Source organism: Onychomys torridus, chromosome X (assembly GCF_903995425.1).
Source record: "Onychomys torridus chromosome X, mOncTor1.1, whole genome shotgun sequence".
Lineage (NCBI taxonomy): Eukaryota > Metazoa > Chordata > Mammalia > Rodentia > Cricetidae > Onychomys > Onychomys torridus.
The window spans coordinates 20,578,472-20,593,407 of NC_050466.1; the positions used below are offsets into that span (position 1 = coordinate 20,578,472).

Below are 14,936 nucleotides of genomic sequence, written 5' to 3' on the forward strand. Positions count from 1 at the left end.
CTTATTTATACATATTAATGGGGCTCAGTGTGATATTCTGATACATGCATACAGTGTATACTAATCAAATAAGGGTACTTGGCATTCCCCTCACCTTCGAACTTTAATGTTTGAAGCTTAGATGTCCCCTCTTCTAGATCTTCATAAAATATAAAATAGGGTACTTTGAATTAATTATCCCATTGTGGAACACTTACTGTATCTTATCCAATATCCCTCAACCTAGCCTTCCCTCCCTATTTATTATCTTTCTGAAGCATTCAACTGATAAACCAGCCATTCTAATAAGTGCTTAGTATACACAAAGTAATATGTCTAAGTGTTTCATGGAACTAACAAGTTAAACTAGACTTGTACCTTGCCCTCCTAGTGCTTGTAATTTGCCAAGGAACATAAGATAGATACATAATAAATACATAAGTGGACAAAGGACATGTAATCTACACACTTGACGATTAAGTGCCAACCACTCTTCTTTTTGTATGTGAGACAGTGGAAATTGAACCTAGCATTCTACCCATGTTGGGCAAGCATCCTGACACTGAGCTACATGTTCCCAGCCATTTTATTTGCTATTTGAAACAGGGTCTCACTAAGTTACCCAGACTAGCACTGAACTCATGTAGTGCAGGGTGGCCTTGAATTTGCAATCCTCTTATCTCAGCCTCCCAAGTAGCTGAGAGTATAATACCTATACCACTAGCCCTGGCTCCAATACCTTTGTACTACTGATGCTGTTACTGTGCCCAGTTTAAGATGAGTCATTCAAGCACAGAGTTGCTAAGTGACCTCCCCCACTGCTGCCAATTAGTAATCAGTGAGCTGGAAATTAAAACCCAAAGTCCAGCTACAAATATATGGACTGGTTACTACTGTGCTCAGACTTCACAAGCTATTCCTGAAAGTCAGAGTGAAAGAAGCATGTGGTCCAGGAAGTGAAATAAAGGCTACAAGAACAGAATGCATTGAATGGCAGGAAAGGCTTATACCACCCTTCTGTAGAGTTTAGATGTTACCTTGTTGGCAAAATAGAATCAGTGAAGATTTATGGGGAAGAGTTGTGCTTTAGGGAGATGAATCTAAGGGAGATAAGGAAGATGTGAGATTAGGTAGGAGGTTTTTGAACAATCCAGGCAAGCTGTAGCACAGCTGGAAGCAGACCTGAGGCAGAGAGAGGGGAATGAAACAAAGAAGACAGAAATTTCAGTAGCAAGCATAATGGAGGGTTTGATGTCCTCTTACACAACCTTCCTCTGTTGACACAATGCCTCTGCCTGGCATTAAACACGCCCCAAGCATCATCCTCCCAACAGATCTTGATCGTATTCCTTTACCCAGGGACCACCTCTACTCTTCCACTTCTCCTCATCTCTCTATGTACAAATCTGACCTATTCCTGAGTGCCCTCAAACGTCATCCCTTCCATTAAACCTTCACCTCCTCTCCAGCCAGAACTAACCTCTTCCCCTCATCTTTGCTCCCACAGCACTTTGTGCTAACATCTGACTATGCTCATTAATGCTAGCTATTACTAGTACAGACACTATTATAAAGAATCTTAATGAGGACTGGAGAGATGGCTCAGCAATTGGGAGCACTGGCTGCTCTTCCAAGACCTGGTTCAATTCCCAGCACCCACATGGCTGCTTGCAGTTTGTGGCTTTACTTCCAAGGGATCTGGCGCCCTCACACAGACATTCATTCAGGCAAAACACTAATGCATATATATATATATTATATACATACACACACATATATTATGTCTGCCGGGTGTTGGTGGCATACGCCTTTAATCCTAGCACTGGGGAGGCAGAGCCAGGCCAGCCTGAGCTACAGAGTGAGTTCCAGGACAGGCACCAAAGCTACATGAAGAAACCCTGTCTCGAAAAACCAAAATAATAATAATGATATATATCTTTTTAAAAAAGAATCTTAAGCTGGGCGGTGGTGAGACATGCCTTTAATCCCAGCACTCAGGAGACAAAGGCAGGTGGATTTCTCTGAGTTCAAGGCCAGCCTGGTCTAAAAGTTCCAGGACAGCCAAGGCTACACAGAGAAACCCTGTCTCAAAAACAAACAAACAAAAAAAGAATCTTAACTATAAAAGATTTAAAATGTTATGTGTAAGCATGAGAATTATTTAGTAATACTGAAAAACATTATGATAAAAACTAATTAAATATGGAGTAATTATACAGGTAGTGTTTTTCTATGCGAGTTCATTCTTGCTCCTACATTGGAGTATACATAATGGCACAATGGCAACTTTCTATGACAAGAGTCCAGTCCACAGACAGTCAAACTGACTCAGAGATGAATAGGGATAAGCAAGCTTTACTTTATAATTAGTGTTATAAGTGAAAGCAAAGCCAAATACCCACACACACATATACCTACCCCTGTTTAGACTTTCAAGAGTACTTCTCAGAGAAAGAACTTAACTTTAGAAAACAGTTGGTACTCACCACAGCAAAGATAAAGTCAAGATAATTAATTTGGCTGTTGTTCAGCCTAAGTTGAGCAGTTTGAGGAAGACATTTGCCGGAGAAGTCAGTTGTAGCAGGGTTGATGTTAAAAATGAAAGGCACCTTCAAGGGAATAAAGAGAAGGAAGGTACGGATTAACTAAAAGTCCATAGCAAAGCCTTATACTCTCATAAAACCAACATCAATGTAGAACAAAAACACCTTTGTTTCAATACTTGAATTCGTGGTGTCTTACTTTCACAAGAACTTGGCACAAGCCCTCAAGCTATGACTCAGTCAACTTCAACAACAATAACAAGAGGGAAGCTTCCTCAGTAATGAGCCAAATAAAAACACATTTTTACAGAGTACAAGAGCCATCTGTCTGGCTTGTTTCAATCACAGGATCCTGAAAATGGGATTTGTTCACTGGCACTCCCCCTGGTGCCCCAATGAGGTACTGCAACCAAATGAGTACTTGGCTATCTCCGGGCTCTGACTCATCAAATGGCCTTGTTCCTGCACACTAACCTACAGTGTGGTTCAAAGAAAAGGGTGAAAGAGCTTTGGTTTGATTTTTAATTTCTGGTGGTGTTGTACCCAGGGTCTTATGTGTTATCCAAGTGCTCTACCACTTAACTCTATCTATTGCCATTCCCAACTTAACTATGTACACTGAGCTACTGAAGGCTGATATAATCTAAACCATAAAGAAGTCTTTTAAACTGGCAAGTTTGCTGCTGGCCAAGATGCCTTGAGGGTGACATTAACTCTTCATGGTTATAGTCATTCCAAACTAACCAAAGCTTGAGTCAACACTAAATCTGCATTTAAACTTGAATCATCCTAGTAAGTTCTTAAGTGCATGGTAGGCTATACATTACTTGAGATGAAAATATTTTTAAAAGTTTACTGACAAGACAGACAACCTTACCTTCTCCTCAGTGATGTTGAGCTGCAGTCCCATGGTTGCCAGCAGACAGGTGGCATTGCCATTAGTAACGTTATAGTTTCCAACCTTTGGAGTTGGAGTAGGTGTCGGAGTTGGAGTGGGTGTCGTAGTAGGAGAGGGTACAGTAGTGTGAATAATGGGTGCTACAGTGGTGACCGGTTTGTCATCCTCACACACATATTCTAAAACAAAGGAGAAAATAAGCTATGGTGGTCTTGTCTTCTTGCTTTATTAGGCCGGGAGAGAGCAAACTGCTTCCCAGAGTTAGGTTCCCACAGTCTACAAGAGTTAATTAGAGCAAATGAAGACCTTGGTGGTATAGTTTTCAAGTGGATGAAGCAGGGATTTTTTTTTTTTTTTTTTGGTTTTTTGAGACAGGGTTTCCCTGTGTAGCTTTGCGCCTTTCTTGGAATTCACTTGGTAGCCCAGGCTGGCCTCGAACTCACAGAGATCCGCCTGGCTCTGCCTCCCGAGTGCTGGGATTAAAGGCGTGCACCATCACCACCCCAGCTGAAGCAGGGATTTTTAAACTGTTTCACAAACAGATAATCTCTTGTGATTTTTGAGCAGAGTAGACAAACTCAATACATCAAAAGGTTGTAGCTACTGCAGTGTGGCCACATACTCTTCTTTTTCAGGCCCACAAAAGCCTTTATTTCAAAGAGCTTCATCTGCCTCTAATGGGAAATCCATAGCATGTCTGAAAACACCCCACACCAGCTAAAGAGTCTTTCCTTCCAACATACAACCACTGTGATGAAGGATAAAAAGAGTTTTGAAATCATTAAAGGATCTAAATACAAAGGAATCTTTTACTTCCATTACCCCTACAGAAGGTCACAGGAATTTAAATCCCTTCTTAGGAAGTGTTAGTAGTTTTCTAATAATAATATGAAATTTGTACATTTCCATTAAAAAGCACATAAAATTATTTTAAAATCAGCCGGGCAGTGGTGGCGCACGTCTGTAATCCCAGCACTCTGGAGGCAGAAGCAGGTAGATCTCTGTGAGTTCGAGGCCAGCCTGGTCTACAAAGCAAGTTCCAGGACAGCCTCCAAAGCTACAGAGAAACCGTCTCAAAACACCAAAAAAAATTATTTTACAATCAACTTCTAAAAAGTAAAGGTTAGAACACAGAAATCTAATTTCTAAATTTTGAGCACAGAACTGCTAATAGCACATGGCCAAGCTATTTGAGGATTTGTTCAATGGTCAGGTTTTATAAGCTGAAAACATCATAGAAAATATTTTTAAAAGACTATTCCAAAGTCTAGATAAATGGATCAGCAATTAAGAGTACTATCTGTTCTTCCAGAGGACCTGAGTTCAAGTTCCCACATGGTGTTTCACAACTGTGAGTAATTCCAGTTCCTGGGGATCCAACACCAGGCATGTATATGGGGCACAGACATACATTCAGGCAAAATACTCACACACAAAAAATTTTAAAAACACCAAAAACGACTATTCCAGAGCCAGGCATGGTGGTGTATGTCTTTAATGCAAGCAGTCTAAGAGGAAGAGGCAGGTAGATCTCTGGGAGTTGGAGGTCAGCCTGGTCTGTATAATGAGTTCTAGGCCCTGTCTCAAAAAAATGAGGCTGAGGACATACCTCAGCTGGTAAAGTGTTTGCTCTGCAATTCTGAGACCTGAGCTAAAACCCCAGAACTCCTATAGAAAATCTAAACATGGAGGCATATGCTTGCAATACCAGTGCTGAGGGAGCGGGTGGCCATAGGTAGAGGATCCCCACAACTCATTGGATAGCAGCCTAGCCTACTCAGTACTTTCCAGGCCAGTGAGAGACCCTATGTCAAAAGCTCATGTAGAGAGGACCTGAGAAATTATACCCAAGGTTGACCCCAGGCCTCCAGTGTGCATACTCGAGTGTTCTCGTTCTCGTCCTCTCTCTCTCTCTCTCTCTCTCTCTCTCTCTCTCTCTCTCTCTCTCTCACTCTCTCTCTCTCCACATACCATTCCTTGTATATTATAAACTTGCAACTGAAATTATCAGTAAGAATGACTATCACGCTGGGCGGTGGTGGCGCATGCCTTTAATCCCAGCACTCCGGAGGCAGAGGCAGGTGGGTCTCTATGAGTTTGAGGCCAGCCTGGTCTACAGAGTGAGATCCAGGACAGCAAGAACTAAACAGAGAAACATTGTCTTGAAAAACCAAAAAAAAAAAAAAAGAATGACTATCACTTTAAGGCAGGCATGGTGGTCACACCTTTAGTCCCAGGAGTCAGAGACAAGTGGATCTTTGAGTTCTGAGGCCAGCCTGGTCTACAGAGTGAGTTCCAGGATAGCCAGGACTGTTAAACAGAGAAACCCTATATCAAAAAAATAATAATTACTATCATTTTAAAATGACTGCGCCTTAAGAAATGTTCTCAGATGATGACCTCAATGAATGCTACCTGATACAGTCGGCCCTTAAAATAAGAGCCATATAATATAAACCCATACTTTAAGACTCACCTTTTTTACTCACTGTGCCATTTTCAACAAAAGCTTGTAGGTGAATATCCCAATAGCGCTGAACCACAAGGTCCGTGTGAAAAGTTAATAAACTATTGCACCTGTAGATGTTATTCAATGGAAATTTGACTCCCTGAAAACTCTTGTTAACAGGAACACTTCCTATAAAACAAGATTAACAATGGTATTGCCAGAAAGACATGAGAAACTGTTAATATATTTATATTAACATATAAATGCATGTTTTCTTTTCTTCTATGTCAAGTGATAAAATCTGGAGCATGTTGACAGGAATGGCAAGTTCACTGGGATTGAAACTGTAGGGAGTAATAAGGGTTGAGAAAGAAAGCAGTAAGACTGGAGGGATGGCTCAGTGGTTAAGAGCACTGGCAGCTCTTCCAGAGGTCCAGAGTTCAAGTCCCAGCACCCACATGGAGGATCAGAGCTGCCTGACTCCAGTTCCATGAGATCTGACACCCTCTTCTTGCCTCTGTGGGCAGCAAGCACGCGCACACTCTCACTCACTCACTCACATGCTCACACACACATGGTGCACAGACTTACACGCAAGCCAAAGACTCATACACAAAACAAAGTTAAAATCATAAAGAAACATTCTTTTTTTTTTTTTTTTGAGCTGAGGATCGAACCCAAGGTCTTGCGCTTGCTAGGCGAGCGCTCTACCACTAAGCTAAATCCCCAACCCAAAGAAACATTCTTTAAAAAGAAAGTATTACACTAAGTGATCTTGACAGCCCTCACATCAGTTTTTCTTTTTTTAATTGAAGATTATTTTCATACAATATATTTTGATCATATTTTCCCTCTCCTAACTCCTCCCTGATCCTTCTCACTTCCCTACTCACCCACCTTCAGGTTCCTCTCACTACTCCCTCTCTCAAAACAAGCAAGAATACAGCAAGGAAAATTGAAACAAACAAAAACCAGTAAGACCAAAAGTGTCCAAAAAAAAAAGTCCACAAAGACACACACACACACACACACACACACACACACACACACACACACACACAAGTCCATTTTTTTGCTGGAGAAAAATGATTTTGTTGTACCAGCAGGTATTGATTTCAAATAGTTTCTTGGTTAGGAGTGGGGCTTAGAAGAGGAAATAAGATCTAATTTAATTTAAGGACTGTACAAATATGCAGCAATAGGCAGAGAAAACCCCTAACTTTTCATTAACAGAGGAAACAAAAGGCCAATGAATGGGCTGCTTACGTGAAAAGTGAGAGTGGAAGGGAAGGGGTTGCCACCACTAAGAGAGTTGATGGGCAGGAGGAAAAACCACAGGTCAAATTAAAAATGCCTCTCTAGGTAGAATAGATAGGACTCAGTGACCATAAAAAAGGCAGCTCAGTGGGTAGAGTGCTGGCCTATAGGTACACTAGAGGCCCCAGGTTCAATACCTAGCACCCCATGAAATGAGGTGGGGGAGCCACACAGGCCAGTACTGAAATCCCACCACTCCAGAGGTAGAAGCTGGAAGACTGGGACTTCAAGCTCATGCTTGGCTTCAACTGGCTACATTACAAATGACAGATCCTTCCTCTTTCTTGGCTGCTAAGATGGCTCAGAAAGTAAAGCGACTTGGTGCACAGGCCTGGTAACCTCAGTTTAATTCTCAGGGTCTACATAAAAATGAAAGAAAAGAGCTGACTCCACAAAGTTGTTCTCTGACTTCCACATACACACACTATAGCACACATTCACACACACACATAACAGTGATGATGATAATTATTTTTCAAAGAAAAGGTAGAGTTGGATTAAACATAGATTTTTGTAATAAATCTCTACTTTTATGCTACTATACACAAGTATATTACATCAATGGTAATTTATTTATGAACTTCTTCCTAGATGGAATTTAAAGATGATTCCAGCCAGGCAGTGGTGGTGCACACCTTTAATCCCAGCACTATGGAGGCAGAGGCAGGTGGATCTCTGTGAGTTCGAGGCCAGCTTAGTCTACAGAGTGAGTTCCAGGACAGCCAGTGCTGATATACAGAGAAACGCTGCCTCAAAAATCTGAAAATGAATGAATGAATGAGGAAGAAAAATAGCCGAGCGGTGGTGATGCACGCCTTTAATCCCAGCACTTGGGAGGCAGAGCCAGGCAGATCTCTGTGAGTTCGAGGCCAGCCTAGTCTACAGAGCGAGATCTAGGACAGCCTCCAAAGCTACACAGAGAAACCTTGTCTTGAAAAACCGAAAGAAAGAAAGAAAGGAAGGAAGGAAGGAAGGAAGGAAGGAAGGAAGGAAGGAAGGAAGGAAGGAAGGAAGGAAGGAAGAAAGAAAGAAAAAGAAAGATGATTCCACTTCAAGAAATCTTTAGGTAAAAAAAGTTATACCACTCTAAACAGAGTTTTTATTAGAATACCTATAGTAAAAACTGCAAAATACTGGTCTAAATGGCTTAGTCTCTTAGAGAAACAGAAAAGAAGGTATTAATGATCATTAATGGAGGTCTGTGCCTCTCCATCATGTAATAAGGTAGCCACTAATGCTATCTTGGCACCCCCTAATGGACAGATGAGGTGCATGTTTTTTAAATTTGAATTTGTTTTGCTAAATTTGTCTCCTTGTTATCAAAAAGGAACAGATGTGAACTAGCTACATAAAGACAAACCTCAAAAAACAATGAAGGGGAAACCAGGTGTGGTGGTATACACCTTTACTTCCAGGAACCAGAGGCAGATGGATCTCTCTACATGTTTGAGGCAAGCCTATTCTACATAGTTGAATTCCTGGCCAACCAGAACTACTTGGTGAGACCCAAAAACAAATCAAACAAACCAAAAAAATGATGGGAAAAAAGAATTTCTAAACATATTAGGATTATACTATGAAACTATATAAAAATTACAACTATTATTTATGAACATAGATAATACATAGAAGAATTCTTCACCCTAAAGTTACAAGGCTGGTTGCTTCTAGCAGGCAGGGAGGAAAATGGAGCCAAGGAGTACCTTAAATGTATCTATAAAGTTTTAGTTCTTTAACATAATGAAGCAGTCATTTTAAAATTACATGTATTAGGCAAGACATACTTCTTTAATCCCAGTACCCAGGAGGCAGAGGCAGGTAGATCTCTGTGAACTGGAGACCAACCTGGTCTACAAAGGGAGTTCCAGGACAGCCAAGACAATATATTATATATTGTGAGATTCTGTCTAAAACAAAAAAAATAGTTCTGGGAAATGGGTCTCTGTAGGTCTGCTATATTATTCTCTTGAGCTTTTTAAATTTTAATCATGAAAACATTTTTAAATAGCAGCTTCAAGTTACTTCAATTATTAAATGACTAAAAATTAGCATTTCAAAATACTAAATTATTTCAAAGGCAATTCTCTAAAATGCATGTTAGAAAAGTATTTTAAATTCCAAATAGTTTTGATACTTTATTTATTTATTTATTCATTCATTCATTCATTTATTTTGGTTTTTCGAGACAGGGTTTCTCTGTGTAGCTTTGCACCTTTCCTGGATCTCGCTTGGTAGACCAGGCTGGCCTTGAACTCACAAAGATCTGCCTGCCTCTGTCTCTCGAGTGCTGGGATTACAGGCATGCGACACCACCACCCGGCCAATACTTTATTTATTATACAGAAGACATTCATAGAAAAATTCGTCAACCACTAGTTTAAAATATAGATAAAGAAGGGGGTTAGCATGTCAGTGATTTTATCTAATGTGTCAGACTAAAGCCATCTTTCTTTAATAGTTGCCCACGTGGTTGGGGCATGCATTATATCATCTCCTGATTATTATAACAGCCTCTGAAGCTGGCTTCTCTGCCTGTAGTCTTCTCATTTCCAAATTAATTCAGCAGTATAATTCTCTATAAACCATCCCTTCTGCTTTGCTTCTATCGTTTTCTGACTTAGAAAAACCTACCATGGCTTCCCTAGTGCCTACCCCATCATGCTAAAGGCCCTTTCTTGGCTTCCCAGGCCCCTATAATGAGGCCCAGTGCACTGAGCTAACTGTCTTTGCCTCCTGTTACACATACAGACAGGCTGGATCTTAATCAGGCAGTTCTGCAATAGCTGCTATTCATCCTCTGCTTCCCCTGGTGGAACCATCCTGATCAAATTCTTCCACTTCCTCACATTCCACCATTAGCTGCCACAACTCAGGACACATTTCTCCACCAAGCTCTTTTACTCCTCTATCATAAACTGACCTCTCTCTGTTTCCAATCTCTTTTCTCTGCTCCTCATCAGGACCACTGGTGAGAACACTCAGAAAGCAGACACTCAGCCCAGGGATACACAGATGCAACTGTAGAATGCATACTACATTCTAAATTTGCTGTGTGCTTTTTTTTGTTGAGAAAGAGAGTCTAGAACTTTCCTCAAATGCTCAGAAAAGATTCATGAACTCTCTACCCACTCAAACAGAAACTACAAACAAGAACAAAAAAATCCAGACTGAGCTCAATGTTCTCCATATCACTTGGGAACACAATAAAGCTTCGTCTCCCACAATGATTTCTAAACCCCTTGAAAGTAAAGGACAAATCTTATCCTAGTTATTAAAGATAATACAACCATGCCCCAGCCACAGAGATAAATATCTAAAATAGCCAATAAGTTCTTGTCTCAGTTATTCTCTCAAATTAAGAGATTAGTAGAATTAAAACTTTGATTTGCACAAGAAAACCCACAGAACCTTGCGGAGCTCACAGAGACTGAACCAACAACCAGGGAGCCTGCACGGGACTGACACAGGCCCTCTACATATATGTGACAGTTGTGCAGCTTGGTCTTCTTGTGGGAGTCCTAATAGTGGGAGCAGGCACTGTCTCTGATGCTGTTGCCTGCTTTGGGGACCCTTTCCTCCTACTGAATTACCTAGTCCAGTCTTAATAGGAGAGGAGGTGCCTAGTCTCACTGCAACTTGATACTCCACAGCTGGCTGATATCCATGAGAGCCCCCCCCCCCTTTTCTGAAGAGAAACAGAGGAGGAGGATTGGAGGGGAGAGAGTGGGAGGAGAGGGAAGAAAAACTATGGTTGGGATGTAAAAACATAATTTTTAAAAACTTGGGTTTGAATCAGAAGCGGGGTTGGGTATTTAGCTCAGTGGTACAGCGCTTGCCTAGCAAGTGCAAGGCCCAGGGTTCGATCCTCAGCTCAAAAAAAAAAAAATCAGAAGCGAACTTCTGCCCTCCGGGGTTCTCCCATTGTGCTGTAAGCCTGTATTTAAGACCTCCTCCCTCCTTCAATAAACGGCATTCAAAAAAGAAGAAGAAGAAGAAGAAGAAGAAGAAGAAGGGGGTCAAGCTGACTGGTGCTAGTTGGAGCTCACTGACTCTGGACTGACAGCTCGGGAACCTGCATGGGACTGAACTAGGCCTGCTGAATGTGGGTGACAGTTGTGTGGCTTGATCTGTTTGTGGGGTCCCTGGCAGCAGGACCAGGACTTATCCCAGGTGCATGAACTGGCTTTTTGGAGCCCATTCCCTGTGGTGGGATATCTTGCTCAGCCTTGATACAATGGGGAGGGGCTAGGCTCTCCTTCAACTTGGTATGCCAGACTTTGTTGACTACCACAGGAGGCCTTACCCACTCTGAGGAGCGGATGGGGGTAGAGTGGGAGGGAGGTGAGGAGGCGGGAGAAGGGGAGGGAGGGGGAACTAGGGTATGTAAAATGGAAAAATTTTTAATAAAAAAAAAAACACTTGGGTTTGATTTTCAAGTCTCAGTTGTGCTAGCTCTCAACTTTAATGTGAAGCTCATTCACTTCTGAGTCTTTTTGGAGGGAGGGAACAGGGTTAGAGACAGGGTTTCTCTGTATAATCCTGGCTGTCCTGGAACTCACTCTGTAGACCAGGCTGGTTTTGAACTCGGAGATTCAGCTACCTGCCTCTGCCTCCCAAGTGCTGGGATTAAAGGCACGCACTGGTACTACCTGGCTCACTTCCGAGTCTTTAAAATATGAGTTTTTGGGCTGGAGAGATGGCTCAGAGGTTAAGAGCACTGGCTGCTCTTCCAGAGGTCATGAGTTCAATTCCCAGCAACCACATGGTGGCTCACAACCATTTGTAATGAGATCTGGTGCCCTCTTCTGGTGTTCAGGTACATGCAAGCAAGCAGAACACTGTATAGATAATTAATAAATAAATCTTGAAAAAATATTTTTTAAAAAATGAGTTTTCCATCCACAAGTCCAGAAGTATTATTAATCCCCAGATCTAGGCACCTGATGCTGATCTGTCAGTGTTTCTGCAGTCATAGTAGCATACTATGTGTGAGAAGAGCTAAGTACTACAGATACCATATTAATCTAACCTCATTGGAGGGGGTTGAAAGGAGAGAATTTTGTGCCTAATGAAATCAGCATCATAAACTGAACATAGTGATGTGCAAACACCCATAATCTCAATACTCAGGAGTACTGAGATAAGACGAGTGTGCATTTCAAGTCAGCCTAGCTTGCTTCAGAGATAAAAAAAACTTAAAATCTCTACTATACATACTTTCAAAATATTTTAATGCATATTTGTTTTAAAAATGACAAGACTGGCCTAATTATCTAAGTTGTGCTTGACCTAAAGTTGTCTCAAAATAGCAAATGTTGAGCTTAGTTATTTTTTTTTTTAATTTCTTTATTGATGGTTGTGAGCCACCATGTGGGTGATGGGAATTGAACTCAGGACCTCTGGAAGAGCAGTCGGTGCTCTTAACCTCTGAGCCATCTCTCCAACCCAAGCTTAGTTATTTTAATTTTAATCACTATTGCTTTTCAAGTCAAAGTTTATCCTAATACTAAAAAGATCTGAAGGTCAGAGATTTCTTCTAATCTCAAATTACTGAACTTACATCCTTTCAATTAGTAAAGAATATTTTCATTCATCCAACATTTGCTGAGTGTCCACTAATGAATAAGTATATGAACTCTATAGCTCAGTAAACTTGGCTTCAAACACTCACTAAATTTGGAGCCTTTGGGAAAGTCACCAAGCCTCATTCCCTCCACTTACTTCCCAGGGTTGTGATAAATGGTACGCTCAATAAAACACTGCATGCGACAATCAGGGTAATCAATGGTATAGAGTAAAACATCCAGCATGACAGTCAATATCACTTTGTGCTCCACACTGTTCTATTCATGGAGTCAGGACTGAGATGAGTAAGAAGATTGATTTTTTCATTCTCATTAAGAAGATAGATGATTATTTTGTTTATACTTTTTGTTACTGGCAAAAGCAAGAGAATATAACACAAATCCAATTCTTAAGGTTACCTTTATCTGCAGCACCAGGAAATGTTGTGCTATCACTAGTGTTGTAGGAAAGCAAGATGCTGTCAATAAAATAATCAGATGCTTCCTTGATAAAATTCACTTTCCAAGAGAGAGCGGATCCAAATTGTACCACTATTTTGGTGCCGTTCTGGTCATCCCCACAGCTGCTTCCATTATATGTCACATTGGGAAGTTCTGAAATGGTTACAGTTTTCTAAAAGATAAAAAAGTTTAGGAGTGGGTGAGAAAAAACAGACAGTGGTGAGTCCCACCCCTTTGCCTAGTGTGCTACGGAAACCAATCTCAGATTCTTATACACCAGATGTCTGGACAAGTTCATGTATGTCTAAAGAAAATAGGAAAAGTTACCTGGACTCTTCTTATCTAGCTCTTTGCTCATTTCTGCAGATCTAGAGACGGAATTCAGGGTCTCATGCACAATGGGCAAGTGCTCAACCACTGAGCAGTTTCCCAGCTTGTAGACAAGCTTTTTTTGTTTTGTTTTTTTGTTTTGTTTTGTTTTGTTTTTTGTTTTTTGTTTTTTGAGACAGGGTTTCTCTGTGTAGTTTTGGTGCCTGTCCTGGATCTCACTCTGTAGACCAGGCTGGCCTCAAACTCACAGAGATCTGCCTGGCTCTGCCTCCCAATACTGGGATTAAAGGCGTGCGCCACCACCGTCTGGTTTTTTTTAAAGTGATACTATAGATAGGGCCTTAACAAAATGAAAATAAGGCAAGAAGAACAAGAAGAGAAAAACAAAAAGGTAGACAGAAATAGCAAAGTAGTTTTTAAAGGTTGGGAGCTCAACAGATGGGTCAGTGGTTGAGAGCACTGGCTGCTCATCCAGAGGGCCCAGGCTAGATTCCCAGAACCCACATTGTGGGCTCACAACTGTCTGTAACTCCAGTTACAGAGGAAGCAATGCCTTTTCTGACCTCCTTGGGGGCCAGGCACAAGTGGTGCACAAACACACAGACAAAAAAAATTTAAGCCCACATACCCATACACACACATAAATTTTTTTCAAATATCAAAATTTTTTAAAGATGAAAAGAAGAAATTGAAAATTTAATGTTAGTGTATTATTTCAGAAGTGGTTAAAACTGAAATACCATGAAGTCTTTCCTCATTTGCATATAAACATCTCCAAGGAAAACTCCCCCTCCCAAAAAAAATGAATTTTAAGTATCCACTCCAATATTAAACAGAATACTTTTTAAAGTATACTAGTTAAAAAAGAACCCACAGGTTTTACATGTTAGGTCAATTATCATGAAATCTCTTTTATCTTATTTGTACATATATATCTAAAGGGTACAGAAGGTCTAAATGTAAAGCCAGGCGTGGTGGCACACGCCTTTAATCTCAGCACTCAAGAGGCAGAGGCAGGCAGATCTCTTTGAGTTCAAGACCAGCCTGGTCTAGAGTTCCAGGCCGGCCAGGGCTGTTACACAGAGAAACCCTGTCTCAAACAAAACAAAACAAAACAAAAGTCTAAATGTAAATAAACCCCTACTCAAGACAAATACGGGACTGGGAAATAGTACAGTGACAGAGTGCTTACCTAGCACCTGAGAGACTCTGGGTTCAAACCCCAGCATCACTATCATCAAAACCAAAACCAAACCAAAAAAACCTATTTACTGTAAGAGACTAGAAAGATTGCTCAATAGTTAACAGCAGTGGCTATTCTTCCAGAGAATTCCCAGCACCCACATGGCAGCTAATTCTCATCTGTAATTCTGGTTCCACAGGATCTGACGCAT

General features: G+C 41.0%; 1 protein-coding gene across 3 annotated transcripts in view; it reads right to left on the bottom strand.

The window, feature by feature from the left end:
- Positions 1-14,936, bottom strand: part of Lamp2 (lysosomal associated membrane protein 2) — a 49,717-nt gene that overhangs the window by 19,925 nt on the left and 14,856 nt on the right. For all 3 annotated transcript variants that reach the window (XM_036174028.1, XM_036174030.1, XM_036174029.1), the window contains exons 3-6: positions 13,171-13,384; positions 5,897-6,058; positions 3,400-3,599; positions 2,466-2,588 (exon numbers count right to left, since the gene is read on the bottom strand). In XM_036174028.1, the coding sequence (XP_036029921.1) occupies positions 2,466-2,588; positions 3,400-3,599; positions 5,897-6,058; positions 13,171-13,384 (699 nt within the window). The remainder of the gene's footprint in view (positions 1-2,465; positions 2,589-3,399; positions 3,600-5,896; positions 6,059-13,170; positions 13,385-14,936) is intronic.